Below are 16,316 nucleotides of genomic sequence, written 5' to 3' on the forward strand. Positions count from 1 at the left end.
TTTGCTCTACTTCTAATAATGTAGCCATGTTGTAGAGAATGTGTTAGAACAATATACAGTATCCCAATGCAGCTGAATGCAACAGAGCAAGATGGCCCATTTAGGTTAAAGCCCCAACATGTAGAAATCTGCTGGGCAGCAGCAACAGCGGCCTCTCCTGCCACAAGTGGTAATTACAGGATGCTAATAAATGCTACTTACTTCAAATATCAGCCTTATTTTGGCGTTTCTGCTTGTACTCTCTACTTCTACTTTGTTAACCTTTCTGCACCTTTCTGCTGCCTTTCTGTTTATAACTGATTCGCTGGGGGGGAAAAGCTCCAAATATCCTCATGTGCCGACTTGTTTTATTCAAGAATAGCGCCGCTAATCAATTTGTTTTTTCCCCTTCCCCCCCCCGATTTTTTATTCCCCATTAGTGCTAATTGAATTTATTTATCCTGGTTGCTACTCCACCCTCTGCCGATCTGGGGAGAGCCGAAGCTGGCTCCATGCTTCCTCCGAGACATGGGCAGTTAGCCAGCCGCTTCTTTTCACCTGACAGAGGAAGCTTCACTGGTAGGACATAGCACGTGGGAGGTTCACGCTATTCCAACCAGTTCCCCTCCCTCTGAACAGGTGCCCTTAACGACCAGAGGAGGAACCACATTAGCAACCAGGATATTGCATGTTTTGGTGAAGGGGGTTCCTATATGAAGGATCCCCTGGGAGGCACGGGGAGAGCATGCAGACTCCACACAGAAGGGCCCTTTGATGACCCCACCCGGGCGGTGGGCGCTCGAGGACATGCGGACGGGCACGCATTCCTTCAGTGTTCACAGCGTCCCAGGTGGGAATCGAACCCAGGGCCTTCGAGCTGTGAGGCGACGGCGCTTACCACTGCACCACCGTACCCCCAGCTAACGCTATTGTAACAAACTATATCCAGGATGCACATTGCACATCCAACATTACTAATCTGATTAATACGACATATTTGGGTGATGTACCCCATCAAATTGCTGTAGCGGGCTGTTTTAAAGCTAGAGCAAAGTTTCTGGTGTCATCTGAATGGAATAATTACTCAATTTGAATATGAAAAATATAAATGCTTTAATAAACTTTGATTACCAGTCCTTTTCATCAAATTAGTAGCTATAATTGGTGTAATTGGAGTGATGGTGTTACAGTAGGCTACTGGTGGAAGTGCACGGTCACAATCTGGCCCTCTGGTAGGAGGACATTTTTTGTGGCCCTCTCTATCATCAAAGTTGCCCATCCCTGATTTAGAAGCTGTTATATTAAGGTAAAATAGTAACATATTGTGGCTTTAAATCCTCTTAAAGGACCTAAATATCACATTTATGGGTAACACTTTACAATAAGAGTCACTAAATTAAGGATTAGTTAATGCTTAATAAGTTCATGCTTAATGCTAAATTAAGAGTTAGTTAATGCTTAATAAGCATTAACTAACTCTTAATTAACAGGTATTAATTTTATACATTATAGATATAGTGACATACCTGTAACGATCTGCTGTGCCAGTGAGTGGTCGTACTTGTAGAACACCCTGGCACACAGCGGCAGCAGCCCAGCACCCATCTTCTTCATGGCATTCTTGAACGTAGCACCGATTGCTCTGACGACATCCTTCAAACCAGAGTCGTCCAGGCCGGTGCCGGGCACAGCGGGGGCCAGGGAGAGGGAAAGTGAGGCGCTGCGGCCGTCAGCTGACACCACAGTGTGACATTCTATGGATCCACATGCCACCTTTGTAGTCATGTGACAGGAGGTCCTTTCTCTGGGGTCGTCCTGGACAGCGGTGACATGAAGCTCAACAGATGCACCTTTGGGTAAGGCAGGGACCACAGCCACCAATAATGGACCTTGTCTGATCTCAGACTCCAAAAGCACGTCCTGCAATAAAGACAAATGTTATTCAAATTAACTGGTTGGCAAATTGTGTACTGTGCTGTGCCACAAACTACAATCAAATGTATAGCCCTCCTGCTGTGCTTTCTGACCTGATGACTATTCTGTCAACATACAACATGATTGTAAATTACATCACAGAAATTCTACCCCACTCCACCAAGACAGCCCTTTCACTTGAGAGATTGACAGGATATCAATTAACGCGAGATTGCGAGGTGACGGTTGGTAATAATACTGTAGGGTGCAAACAACTCAACAAGAATCCACAGAGCATACAGCCACTATAAACAAAATGCACAAATGCATTCACTTTGAGCCACATCTACAAACATGACAGCTTCTACCAAAGATGGCTTTTCACCTTTCTAAGAAGATCATTGTTGACATGTTGTGGCAGTTTCACAAACAATTCGCCACATACATCTAGATTGATTTTGTCTAGCGAGTCAAAATCTTGTATTTCTTTCTGGACTGTGGGCCATTATCAGTAACACAATGTCTTGCAGCAGCGCTACAATGTGGCCCTCTAATAATACTCGTCTGTGGCTTCATCTGCTAATGGGAGAGAAATGACTGTTTTATACAACCGTCATTTCAGTTGGAGTCGATAGGGCAAAAACACTTAACCCCCTTTTCAATTTGCTGGATCAATTTTCACCCACTTACAGCCTACTTGGTAAGTGCAGAATAATAACAGGTTACATACACTTTATTTTGAAATTCACTCACACAAAAAGAGAAATCATTGCCAAGAGCAGACGGCGGCTTCTTTGTCCCTTCGACAGCCTGTTATGACCCACTCCACCAGCCCGTCATGACCCACTCCACCAGCCTGTCATGACCCACTCTACCAGCCTGTCATGACCCACTCTACCAGCCCGTCATGACCCACTCCACCAGCCCGTCATGACCCACTCCACCAGCCCGTCATGACCCACTCCACCAGCCCATCATGACCCACTCCACCAGCCCGTCATGACCCACTCCACCAGCCCGTCATGACCCACTCCACCAGCCCGTCATGACCCACTCCACCAGCCCGTCATGACCCACTCCACCAGCCTGTCATGACCCACTCCACCAGCCCGTCATGACCCACTCCACCAGCCTGTCATGACCCACTCCACCAGCCTGTCATGACCCACTCCACCAGCCTGTCATGACCCACTCCACCAGCCTGTCATGACCCACTCCACCAGCCCGTCATGACCCACTCCACCAGCCCGTCATGACCCACTCCACCAGCCCGTCATGACCCACTCCACCAGCCTGTCATGACCCACTCCACCAGCCCGTCATGACCCACTCCACCAGCCTGTCATGACCCACTCCACCAGCCTGTCATGACCCACTCCACCAGCCCGTCATGACCCACTCCACCAGCCTGTCATGACCCACTCCACCAGCCTGTCATGACCCACTCCACCAGCCTGTCATGACCCACTCCACCAGCCCGTCATGACCCACTCCACCAGCTTCACCCAAGCAGCACTTGCCTTCACATTCAACTTTAGCAAACGCCTAATTGTGTATCAACAGCTAACCTCTTGCCTTGGAGAGTGAAAAACACTGAGAGAAGCAGGGGTCGGGGGTCAGATGAATATGATTTCTTTACTCGGCTGATTGTATAGAGAGCCTAGCCTGCGGTCATCAACAATAACAACCACAAGAGCAGAGTGACAGCACACATGCCTGTCCTATGCTTTGATAAATGTTAGATTAGCACTTCTGGCACAGGCTAGGTATTCTGCTAGAGGGAACTGCTCCTGCACTTGTCAATAGTGATTGCCCAGGGAACAGAGAGTGGGAACTGGGGAGAGAAGTGACAGGAGGGGGGTCTTGCTCAGCCAGGCTTAAAGGCCACCCTGTAGGCCTTGGGTGATGAGGGACTCTCCCCCAACCCACTGTCCACCAGGACATCAGCACCGTGCTTCCCCATCCCAGCCTCTGGCTTTATAGATGCTACACAGTTGCAGACTTTTCTTCAGACCTGTCGGAGGTGGTTACATCAGTCCCTGTTTGTTTGTTTCATTATTTATTTATTATTATTGTTTATGTCAAATGTTACATTAGCAGGGTATATGCAGCAATCCTGAAGTTAAATTCAAGACTTTTTCAACACCCTTCCAATAAATTTCAAGACCCCATCGCCACTTCGAGCTGTAACCGATTACATCAACGACACACCTTCAACTAACACAATTACTATACATTTTGAATTTGAGATTGCAAAACTAAACGGTCTTAGTTTGCCATAACTTATATGCACTGTATCAATACAACAGAATTCAGATAGGGTGGGAAGGAATAAAGCTCAAGAGAATAAATTGTGTGACTAACCCAAAGGCAAGGTTTATTTAAACTTAAAAAAAAAAAGTATATTTATAACAATAACATGCTCGCTCGCTCACTCACTCACACATGCACACAACAGTGTTTCCCTGAGGATTTGGAGAGATCATGGTGGATAGACCCTGGACCCTCTTGAAAGAAAATGTTGTACATTTTAAAGTAAGATGCATCAATCTGGTGCACTCTCTGAGAGCAAAATGAAGAGGTTGAATTGAAATTAACTCATTGAGTGCCAATGACGACAATCGTCGTCAATTCGATTACTAACGTAGAGTGCCAATGACGACGATTGTCCTCAATTGCGTTTTTTGACGGTGGGACGTGGATCAATGCCTAATACATCTCCTGTAAAATTTTGGGGCATGTTGAATGTGTATAACCTATTTTACCGACCCATTAGGTGGCGACAGTGCTCTCCAGATTAGAGAAAGTTGAGTAAAAACAGCAGAAAAAGCCGTGATGAAACCATTCTCATGAGAATGGTTTGGCTTTTCGCTGTCGCGCTGGGAGCCGGCGCACAACGGTGGGGGGCTCCGAAAATAGACTCTGGGTGCAGCACACTTTGAAACGCGCAGCAGAAAGCCCAGAAAGCCCAGAATCGGACGCAGCTTCATCCCAGCTCACAACCGAAACCCCAGAAACGAGCGAGCCCGATCCAGACTCCCCTGACGAGCGGCCGCCATCCGAACGTGGATCCGCAAACAGCAGAGACTCGCCTGACAAGCAGCAGAGCAAGCAGAGCCACCAGAGACACACCCACGGAGGAGGAGTTTGCAGTAGAGGGGGGTGGGGGTGCTGTTATATTGAAGGAAATTACTGTTCAGATGTTTCAGGTCAGAAAATATTAGTTTCAGAGTCAGTGATTTGCTTGAAATGCTTCATTTCACAAAAGGCTCAATATCTCAGCTTCTAGATGGAAACGCCTGTTTTTGCTGTTTTTGACCTATCTTCTCCGGCTGATAACTAAAGAACGGAAAATGATATCAATAAACTTTTTTTTGCTGCTGATACAATAGAGTCTCATCGTTCTTTGTGCGTGTTCGGTGTTTACATAGTAATATCACACAATATTCTGTGGGCCTCGAGAAATCACTGAAAACGCTCTGAAACTCTGGCACTGGGAGCGTCCGTTCTCCAAAAGTGGCTGCCACTCAATGAGTTAATATATGTGGCAGTCAAACTCGTGGCGTGAGAAACACTGATCAACTGTCACTGATACAATGCTACAATTCCTCAGAAAGAGACCTGTGGCGTCATAGTTTCAATGTTGATGCACACACACAGCCTCTGTCCGTGTGCTGGTGAGCGCACGGACCCCTGCCCCCCCCCCAACCCACACACACATCGCAATACGTTTTGATAACGACATGCTGGCCTACACATGACGTTATTTGCTCAGTCAAGTAACGTTAAAGTTAGATAGCGCAAAGATAGCTGGTGCTAATTAGCATTAGCCATGTTAGCCTATGAAAGTGTTTAGCTGACATTAATCCTTAGGAGGGCAGTTTGTTCAGTAGTTCTAAAGTAGAACTAAAGTGCTAAAGGTTTGTGTGTTTCTGTAGGTGTGCATGTGCACTTGACTGTGGTCAGAGCTCCATTATCGAGTGCTTCCCTGCCAGGGGAGAGCAATCAAACTGGCTGACATCCCTACCTGACCACAGATCATTTATTAAATTAATCCAATAAAATAAAGAGGTGACAAATTTTGATATATGGTGGAGCTGAGTGCTGGAGTGCAAGTTGGAAGGTTGGAGGGTGGCAGTATGTGTGTGTGTATGCGTGCGTGCGCGCGAGTGTATGCGTGCGTGCGCGCGCGTGTGTGTGTGGAGGGCTCCGTCCCGCTCTACAGCAGTTACTTAACACAATCCATCTCATTACTTCATCCCACCTCAGTTCCAGGGCATGCAGCCATTCACCCAGCCAGCGCTCTCTCCCTGCGTGGGCAGCAGGTAAAACCATGAAGTCTGGATCTGCTGCGCTCAGCTCTCTACACTGATGGGGTGTGACCTGCTTCTCCTTCCGTTTGTTTTCTTTCCTCCCTCCTCTCACTTGCGTCTGTACGCCTGGAGCGTGTGGCGGCTTGGAGGGCCTGGAGCGTGTGGCGGGTTGGAGGGCCGAGAGGCGTGAAAGCCGAACGGTAAACACCGTAATAAGGAAGTGGTGTAAAGGCGGGGAGCAGCGGGGAGCTGATGGGACCGCGCCGCTTAGCCAGTTCCCCTACATTTCCTGCCCAGCGGGACGCCTTCAGCATGGGCTCTACGGCTCAGCGCTGAGTGCCGCCAGTCCACTATAATATCCCTTCCCATACACCTCCCCCCCACACACTTACTCTGTTTCTTATTGACACTCCACAGCGAGTCCAGACCATGTGTATAAATGAAATACACAATGTCATGCCTGTTGCCCACTCTTTTACAGGGATTGGGTGAGGAAAGTTTTAAGGGCATGAGGGCAATACAGGATCCTACAGTAGCATTGAGTTACTTGCACAATAATTCAGTGAAAAAGGGCTTACTGTATGCAGCAACTAAAGCACACTTTTAAAATTCATTAGTGGTTAAATTTACTTTATCGCCAATCAAAATATTAAGTTAACATAACTGCTCATTTCAAAGTTTTATGACCAGAATATCACAATCTATATGAAGAGTACATAAAAAAATATCTCAGATTTATTTTTTATGGGGGCACGGTGGCACAGTGGTAGCGCTGACGCCTCACAGCTAGAAGGTCCTGGGTTCGATTCCCACCTGGGACGCTGTGAGCGCTAAAGGAGTGCGTGCCCGTCCGCATGTCCTCGAGTGCCCACCGCCCGGGTGGGGTCGTCAAAAAGGGCCTTTCTGTGTGGAGTTTGTATGTTCTCCCCGTGCCCCCTGGGGGTTTCCTTCATATAGGAACCCCTCACCAAAACATGCAATATCCTGGTCGCTGAAGTGGTGGCTCCTCTGGTCGTTCGGGGCGCTTGTTCGGAGGGAGGGGAACTCATTGGAATAGCATGATCCTCCCACGTGCTATCTCCTACCGGTGAAGCTGCCACTGTCAGGTGAAAAGAAGTGGCTGGCTACTGCCCATGTCTCGGAGGAAGCATGAAGCCAGTTTCGGCTCTCCCCAGATCGGCAAAGGGTGGAGCAGCAACCAGGATAAATAAATTAAAATTTGCACCAATGGGGGATAAAAAATCTGATAAAAAAAAAATCTGGAAAACGTATATATTTATAATATATTTATAATATATATTTTTATTTTTTATTTTTTTCCTGTGTTATGGAGGAATCCTGACAACAAAACATTTAAGCTTGCTCAAGAAAATCACTGGTAAACAAATAATAGTCAGTGACATGTTTTCAGGACCTATCATTGCTACAGATTTTTTTTTTTAACAATTATCGACTTATCACACAAACGCCTCCCTACTCATCAAACCCAGACACACACTTATGTATGCACGTACGTATGCACACACACACACACACACACACACACACATGCACGCACTCACACGCGCACACACACACGTGCACAGACTGACCTTGCGGGTCGATGCACTGAAAATACGATTTCACACTTGTAGCGACACCAGTATGCTCCCAATTAACCCTGCAAGCTTCCCCGTCCACCTGATTAGAGACATTATCAACGCACAACAACAACAACAACAACAACAACATGGCCCTGTGGCCTCACAGACATGCTAGGCACTGGTGTTCGTATCAGAAACATGCGCTTCACCAGTTGCATATCTGAAAGTGCCTATCAACAACCCCCATATATTTCTATATATAGTAGAAACGGGTGAGGAGTGGTAATTTCTCGTTTCTTTGAAACCTCAACAACTGGACTCCAATTGGCATTGTTAAGTGAACCACACATTCAACGTTCTGCTCATGTTTTCCAATTATAGTCCATATGACATATCAATGAGATGTGTTGAAGGGACATGTTATCAGCCTTGTTGAAAAAATAAGGCAGAATCAAAAGACATTTGAATGAGAAATATTACTCAAATCCTGTTGCAAACTATATACAGTACTCAGTCTGTGTAACAAACAATATAAGATATTGAATGAATTATTTGCTAATGATGCAGTTTAGCCTTAATGAACCAAGGATGGGTATAATTGTGCAGATTAGAGTTCATGCTTTCACATTTTCATTTCCATATTTTTCAGTTCAGTTTGATACAGTAATAGAGTACTGTGTGTGCAGGTATTATGTAATAACTGCACATTATGTAATAAAATGCCAAAATGTAATAACATCTCACTTTCAATATGTAATAACGGCGCATTATGTAATAAAATGCGCAATATGTAATAAATCGCCTCAACGCAATATGTAATAGTGTTTGACGCATTTTGTAATAAATGTATTACATATTGCGCAGATTATTACATATTGCAGGGGTTGCACTTTTTTCTGGTTGGAAATGTAATAAGTGGCCGCATTATCTAACAAAATTAGAAAATGCACTGACTTTGTCATGGGGGGGGGGGGGGAGTAGGCTAATAAACATATTATGTGTCAAAACCAGTCAAGCAACTATATATCTATAGTTGTTATTTTAGTCTACTTTATTTGATGTTATGGTAATTATTTTACTTATTGACTGTTCTACGTTAAGGAGCTACTGTGTGATAAGGTGTTATGTTATGCTATTGTGTTATGTGGATATTTCATGCCTGAGTGCGAGCAACTGTATCTTGTCCCAATTTCCCCCCGGGGATCATTAAAGTCTTTCTGATTCGGATTCGGATTCAGCTGATGACAAACTGAATCTAAAACTGAATCTAGTGCATCAGTCCGGTAAAACCCGACTTGGATTTCAGTTCTGGCCTTTACAAGTGATAGAAGCGTGGTTGACATAGCCGCATTTACTGCCTCAATCCAAAAGGCAATTTTAATGATTAAAATTGTAATCTAGAGATAAATATGACTCTGTCTGCTCTGTATTTTTAACCCCTGCTGCTGTTGCTGATTTTAGACGCCTGAATCTCCCCTCGGGGATAAATAAAGGTTTCAATTCAATTAATTGTGTTAATTTAAACCAGGGGTTATCAAAGTTTTGATGGCTGAAGGCCAATTTAGGGAGTAGGCTAATGACTAGATAACAATGATTCATCGCCAATCATGTTAAAAATTGACATTTTTTTCAATGGAGTTTGTACATACAAACGTTACTGACTTCTCTGCAAAAACGTTTTGAGTTAGTTACTGCACATACTTACCAGGTAGTTTTACTGTACTTTTAATTATTCAAAACAACTGGGATGGATAACCCGCTGAATGGGGTCCGGTAAACAAGGACGGTAGCAAAAGCAGCAAGCAGATGCCGCCTCTCGTTCGTCACCTCTGGGGCCACTTCAGTTGCGGGCGGCTGGGTCCTGGGAAAACCACGGCACGGGCAGAGGGAGAACATCTACTCCGTGATCTACTCTGTCACACACAGGCAGCACTTTGCACAACGTGCACAAAGACAGGCTTTTGTGGTGCCGCAAATGCTCCGTCCCCGGCTGTCTTCAGCCGGGGACAGAGCACCGAAATCGGGGACTGTCCCCGAAAATCGGGGACGTCTGGTCACCCTAATTCCAGCCTTATAGAATATTTACAAACCCAGTCAAAATGTAGCTCTTGAAAAATTATCAATTTAATCATTTTTTACATACATAAAATATTTATAGCAAACAAATTTTTAATTTTAAAATCATTTTTGTTGACGTTTATTTCAAAATAATTATCTATGCACTGCTGTCTGTGCTTACAGTGCAAAGTTAGTGAGGAGAGCCTCACCACTTGTTAATTAATTAATTAATTCGGTTCAGGTTTGAATTTACGTTCAGAAATAACATTTAAACAGCAATAAAACAAACAAAAACAAAGGCTATGATGCAATCATCCAAGAAATGTGTTTTATCGATATAGCCTGACCTCTTCTTCTCAGGAGTAGCAGCAGGAGCTTGATGCTTTTCTGTCGTCTTTCTGGCCTCGGCAGACAGGCGGCACAGAAAACATAACCACATCATTTCCGGCTATGTCTAAGAAAGCGGACAGTGACGCTTTACAGACACGCTTCAGATGTTTCAGCACCGAGGACAGCGCAAGGCGCTCTATGCATCCATTGATGTACATTTCAGCACCTATGCCGATGGACCGCAACAGGCTGTCACAGACGATTCTCTGCCCATGTCACACACACCCTGTTGCAAAGCTCGATTAAAATATAAAAACAAATCTCTAAATCGAAATCCTGCTTTGCAGATAAACATTTTATTCACATGCCTTTCAACATGTTGCCTTTGCCAGAGCCATTCGTTCAGGTGTCTCCTCATAGACGCATGGTCAATGGGTCAGCATGGCCGTGGGAAATCCTAACACTGATAGACAATGATGGCAGATGATGATGGTACCACTGAAATATTCTTACCGATGGTGTAAAGCAGCTACGTGGTTTCGCGTTTTACTGATTTTCATGAAAATTGGTGGAAGGGTGTAGCATGAGCCAAACGCATGAGAAACGCATAGCCTATTGAGGAGCGGCAGGAGCCCATTCTCCAATAGTTTTGATGAAGGATTTAGTCTGAATATATCCTCTTCAGCCAAAGTCCATCTGCAACATCATGATCAAACAAAATAGAATTAAAACTAATTTTAAATGAACAAAAAACCATAACATGTTGCTGGCTGGCAGCAGTTAAATGTCTAAATGCTTGCCGATTTAAATCAAATGTGCATGTCTGCAATCCTCAATTCCATCCTCAAAGTAGAGCGGGCGGGGGGAGCGTGGGGGCGGTGTGGAGAGGCCGAATAACAGAATTGTGCAGCCAAAAAACCCGTGCGTAATATCAGACAATTCATAAACGTCTCTGCAATCCTCAACTCTTAATGGATTTCCTATGTTTAAATGGCCCTGTAATCTATGGATTGAGGCAGTAAATGCGGCTATGTCAACCACGCTTCTATCACTTGTAAAGGCCAGAACTGAAATGCAAGTCGGGTTTTACCGGACTGATGCATTCAGTTTTAGATTCAGTTTGTCATCAGCTGAATCCGAATCCGAATCAGAAAGACTTTAATGATCCCCGGGGGGAAATTGGGACAAGATACAGTTGCTCGCACTCAGGCATGAAATATCCACATAACACAATAGCATAACATAACACCTTATCACACAGTAGCTCCTTAACGTAGAACAGTCAATAAGTAAAATAATTACCATAACATCAAATAAAGTAGACTAAAATAACAACTATAGATATATAGTTGCTTGACTGGTTTTGACACATATGTTTATTAGCCTACCCCCCCCATCACAAAGTCAGTGCATTTTCTAATTTTGTTACATAATGCGGCCACTTATTACATTTCCAACCAGAAAAAAGTACAACCCCTGCAATATGCAATAATCTGCGCAATATGTAATACATTTATTACAAAATGCGTCAAACGCTATTACATATTGCGTTGAGGCGATTTATTACATATTGCGCATTTTATTACATAATGCGCCGTTATTACATATTGAAAGTGAGATGTTATTACATTTTGGCATTTTATTACATAATGTGCAGTTATTACATAATGCGTCGTTACAGACCTGCTTCACAAAATCTTAAATAAATAAAAATCACATAAGTGTATTTTTAGATTATGTTGTGGCAAAATAGACCAAATGTTAAGGATGAACAACACAATTAGTGTTCTTAATAGATTTAGCGATTGAAGTAGGCCTGGAAATGTCATCTGAAAAAAAAATCACCATTCTGAAACATAAAATATAGTCCTACAGATTTTCTCACTCTGAAATGCCTACCTATTGTTATGTTATGTATAAGGCACCAGCTCAGAAAGTTGTCTACAAGTGCAGCAACATTTCTATGAATTTGCTTGATAAATTTGCCGATGCCCGTTGGTGCAGCCTAGTAAGTTATTCCCCCTCTCTGTCTCTGTGGGAGCTGTGTTATCGGTGTTTGACCCGAGTTAAATATTCTCATTACAGTCACTTCAAATGAGCAGCAGTGCTTGGTGTAATCCTGACCCCAGGGAGAGAGCGTTTCACCGGGCCTGGGATGAAACAGAAGCCCCGTCACAGCACCTCTCTCCCCCATCTTTCCTCCGCTGCCCCTTCCTACACCTGCACTTGGGAGTGGGAGAGAGGGGGGAAGTAAGAGCGATGGGGGAAGAGACAAGCTGGGGAATCACAGCCATAAGATCAGCCTCACAGGCAGAGAGAGGCTAGGAGGTCAGGTTAGTAACCCACTACCTAAGCCTGCTCTGTTCTCACCTGTTTACCAGTGACACACACAGAGCTGTCAGTCAGTGGGGCTTCATCTGAGAGCCACTTGAAAGTGAAAGCTGTTCGTCAGTCTCCTGGTGGCCATCCTATGTCCACTGACACATTATGGAAGTGCAACAGATGGACGGTGTTGACCATCTTGACCACTGGGACATGCTTTTAGGCTTTCTATTCCACTGTGCATTACAACAAGGTGACAATCTGTCAAGAAATAACTTGACAAATTAACCACCAACTCACCTGAGACGTGCTGAACTAGGAGTGTCATTCCAAAATGACATATTCACCATTTGACATTTCTAACATCGGCTTTGACGATAATAATTTCTGGCATGAAAGTGATCACTATTCAATATTATTTTAAGTTAGCAATAGCTATCTTAAGTTATAGAATAGTCCGAGAATATAATAATCTTAATTTAAATATGGGGCAATGGACATTATGTAAGCTATTTTCCCACAAAATCTATACTAACATTTTGGAAGTCCTCTAGCAGACTTTGGCAGGATTTATACAAAGTCAACATTCTCCACTTGCAACTCTCTCTGGAGCCTCTAGTCTCTAATAGTTCTAGCACAGAACAGAGCCACATGTTGGAGGTATTCCCCTGGCTAGACAGATTACCGCGGGAGAAGCAGGACTGCCAGGGAAGGCTGGTGCCCCTATTAGCTGTATGGAGCAGGGGTTGTAGCTGGGGAGATGGGATGGAGGGAGGTGGCAGGAGAGAGGGGTGGAGAGGGGGATAAGCTGCTCTGAGAGTTGAATGGAGCTCCAAAATGGTGTGTGGGGGCAAAGGATTATGGAGGCTCTGAGGAAGACATCTGCTTCTGTGCCAAGCTCCATATTATCAAAGACACCAGCGTTTCCCACATCATCAACTTTTCATGAGCGCACTCACTGGTAAATATCAGTGGCAGCGGCCGGGGTCTCAGGGGGGAAAAGGGGCAAGGAACTTTCTCTCATTTCACAACTATAAAATACAAACCTGAAAGCTTGGATAGCATATCAAGTTTCTCATCTTTTACTTAGTCACTGGCATAGTTTTCCATTTTCTTCCCATTGTCTTTGTGTGTTCATCCTACAGTATGTGGGTGTAATTCTGTAGGATAAATAGGATCAATATTACCTGAGCGTCTAATAAAACAGCCAACCAGACAAAACTCTTGTCCTTCACCACCTGGATATATTTCAAAAGCAGATAGCTCCTCTCCACACTTGCCGCCCTGTTGCTCGTTGATTTATTGGAGCTTAATGTCACCAAGTTCACAAGGCACTAGCTGGCTTGACTGCTGCGCAAAAACAAACAAACAACCAAACAAGACGTTAAAAGCCTCCTCACTCCCTCACCATCAGACACCGGGTCGTCACTTTTTTAGATACAGTTTATTTGGAAATTTCAACTGCCAGAATTAACGGGGCTATCGGGTCTGTACTGAACAGGTGGCATGCGGTATATGGCTCATTAAAATACCTTTTAAGGTGAATTTCTGTTGTGGTTTTGGAATGGTGGGTTGGGAGGTCCTGTGGGGAGGGGGGATTTGGATTTATGTATATGTATGAATGCATGTTTCTGATTATGTAGGTTGTGTATGTATTTTATTTTGTTTTCTTACGTTTATATGGGAAAACAAATTGATAATAAAAATCTGATTGAAAAGTACAAATAAAAATGGACACTTGCTGACCTTGTCTTGTGCAGCAGTCAGCATGCTCTCCCACACCGTCCTGATGATGGAGATGTCTTGGTGTCTTGTGGTGTAGCAGTGAGCCTGGATGACGTGAGCCACAGTCAGGCCACTGATGACGGCTTCCAGAACCTTCTGCACATGGCTGAAGCACACCTGGGCCTGGGTCCGGCTGCCCGCCTTCACCAGCTGCATGGTGCAGGGGACCAAAGCTATTTGACCCGCACAGAACACTGACTCATCCACCTGGACAGAGAAGATACAGTACATGAAGAACGCAGCATGAACAGTGTTGGTCTTGGTCCGCTAAACAAAACAGGCAAAGGCTGAGGTTCATGTTGCCAACCTAGTGTAGAGAACAATGCTTAAAGAACCCCTCCAGTCAGCTTTCCTACCAGTTGGTGTTCTATGAAAACATTCTAAAATCTATCTTGTATAGTCGCATGTCATCTGATTTGTGCCAAAGATCTTACATTGATAAGAACTGAAGGCTAATATTTTGTTCCAATGCAACATCATCGCTGTTGTCAAAAAAGCAGAACAGCTTCATCTCTTGCATTCAATATAATCTTTGTCTGCGGCTACAACGGAGGTGACAGGAAACAGTATGGCCGTCCTGTACCTCCGTAAAAACCAAAGACAATGGTCTCTAGTAAAAATGTTTGTTTAGAAGCCACAATATTGCTATATTATCAACAAACTGGCCAACAGATGGCCAACACACATAAACGTGTGTGTGTGTGTGTGTGTGTGTGTGTGTGTGTGTGTGTTGGGGGGGGATACTGGTAGATAGAGTGTCTTATCCGTCAAGGAGGAGGTTATGTTTTCGGTGCCGTTTGTCTGTCTGTTTTGTCTGTTAGCAGGGTTACGGGAAAACTACTCGACCGATTTTCATGAACCTTTGTGGAAGGGTGTAGAAAGGACCAATGAAGAACCCATTACATTTTGGAGCAGATCCGATCTGACAAAAAAAAAAACATATCATAGCAGACTCTATGATGCACTAGTATGTATGTAAATTAGTATGTATGTAAATCCTGGTAATGAGCTTGCAAACACACAGAAAGTATGGATACTTAATGCTGTTGGCAGTAATGACCAGTGAAGATGTGCATTTCAATATCAAGAAAGGATGATTTCTTTAATTCAACAGTCAACATCATCATACCAACACCTCATCCTAGGCAATGGATTATATTATATTATTATATTAGTTCTGCATGCATGCCATGTAGTTTTTGGTCATTATAGCTGGGGTGTCTGTTACACTCAAAGAATGTGATTTTGAAATGAGGCCATACTGAAGGCAGAATTGTCATTTAACTGTTAGGTGTATGGAAAGAGTCATCATCTGTCCCAAAAAAGTACAATATATTCATCAGTGAGGTGCTATAATCAAATTAACATTAATTACCAGCATATGTTTGAATAGTAGTGCATCAATTAACAGGTTCCATGTGTCTTTCTCATTTTGCATATTTTTTTAATCACCAACAATATTCGTTTCACAGTTCTAAAATAAGAAGGTATTTTCTGAGTAGTCTGTCAAGTTCAACATACCTCCATGGCACTAGTATCTCTGTTATTCATCAGCTTAATTAACAATGTGATAATTAGCAAAGTTCTCTATTTAATGCATCTGTTAGAATTTTGCATCCAAAACTAAATAATGGAACCAAAACAAAAGAAATCTATCTGTTTAATGCAGAGAGATGAGTGGGGATGAATGGTGTCATTAAGGGGGTCAGGTCTTTAGAGACCCTGTAACCTGCCAGTGTTTGAGGTTGGACAGCCTCAGTGTTGGACACTAGCTCCTGGTCAATGCAAATAGGTGCTGATGACATACTGTTAATTGGTGGCCTATGTGAGGACCCTGGAGTGTGAGTGCATGCAGACCCGCAGGGAGGATCAAGGAGGCCTGAATCAATTGATACAAGGTCCTTAGCTGATTAGCAAAGGCACAGCCACGGGTATGGTGTTTCACAGTGAGATTACCAGGGTTAAAGTGGACCAGAGGTATTACTGAAGACTTAGCACCCCCTAAACCAAACTCCCCCTCTCACTCACTTCA

The 16,316-nt window shown here is 44.0% G+C and overlaps 1 protein-coding gene across 1 annotated transcript in view; it reads right to left on the minus strand.

Moving 5' to 3' along the window:
* dph6 (diphthamine biosynthesis 6) overlaps positions 1-16,316 on the minus strand; it is a 119,670-nt gene that overhangs the window by 9,747 nt on the left and 93,607 nt on the right. The window contains exons 13-14 of the mRNA XM_083633697.1: positions 14,246-14,491; positions 1,506-1,899 (exon numbers count right to left, since the gene is read on the minus strand). Coding sequence (XP_083489823.1) covers positions 1,506-1,899; positions 14,246-14,491 — 640 coding nt within the window. The remainder of the gene's footprint in view (positions 1-1,505; positions 1,900-14,245; positions 14,492-16,316) is intronic.

The sequence above is a fragment of the Poromitra crassiceps genome, assembly GCF_964638095.1.
Source record: "Poromitra crassiceps genome assembly, chromosome: 3".
Lineage (NCBI taxonomy): Eukaryota > Metazoa > Chordata > Actinopteri > Beryciformes > Melamphaidae > Poromitra > Poromitra crassiceps.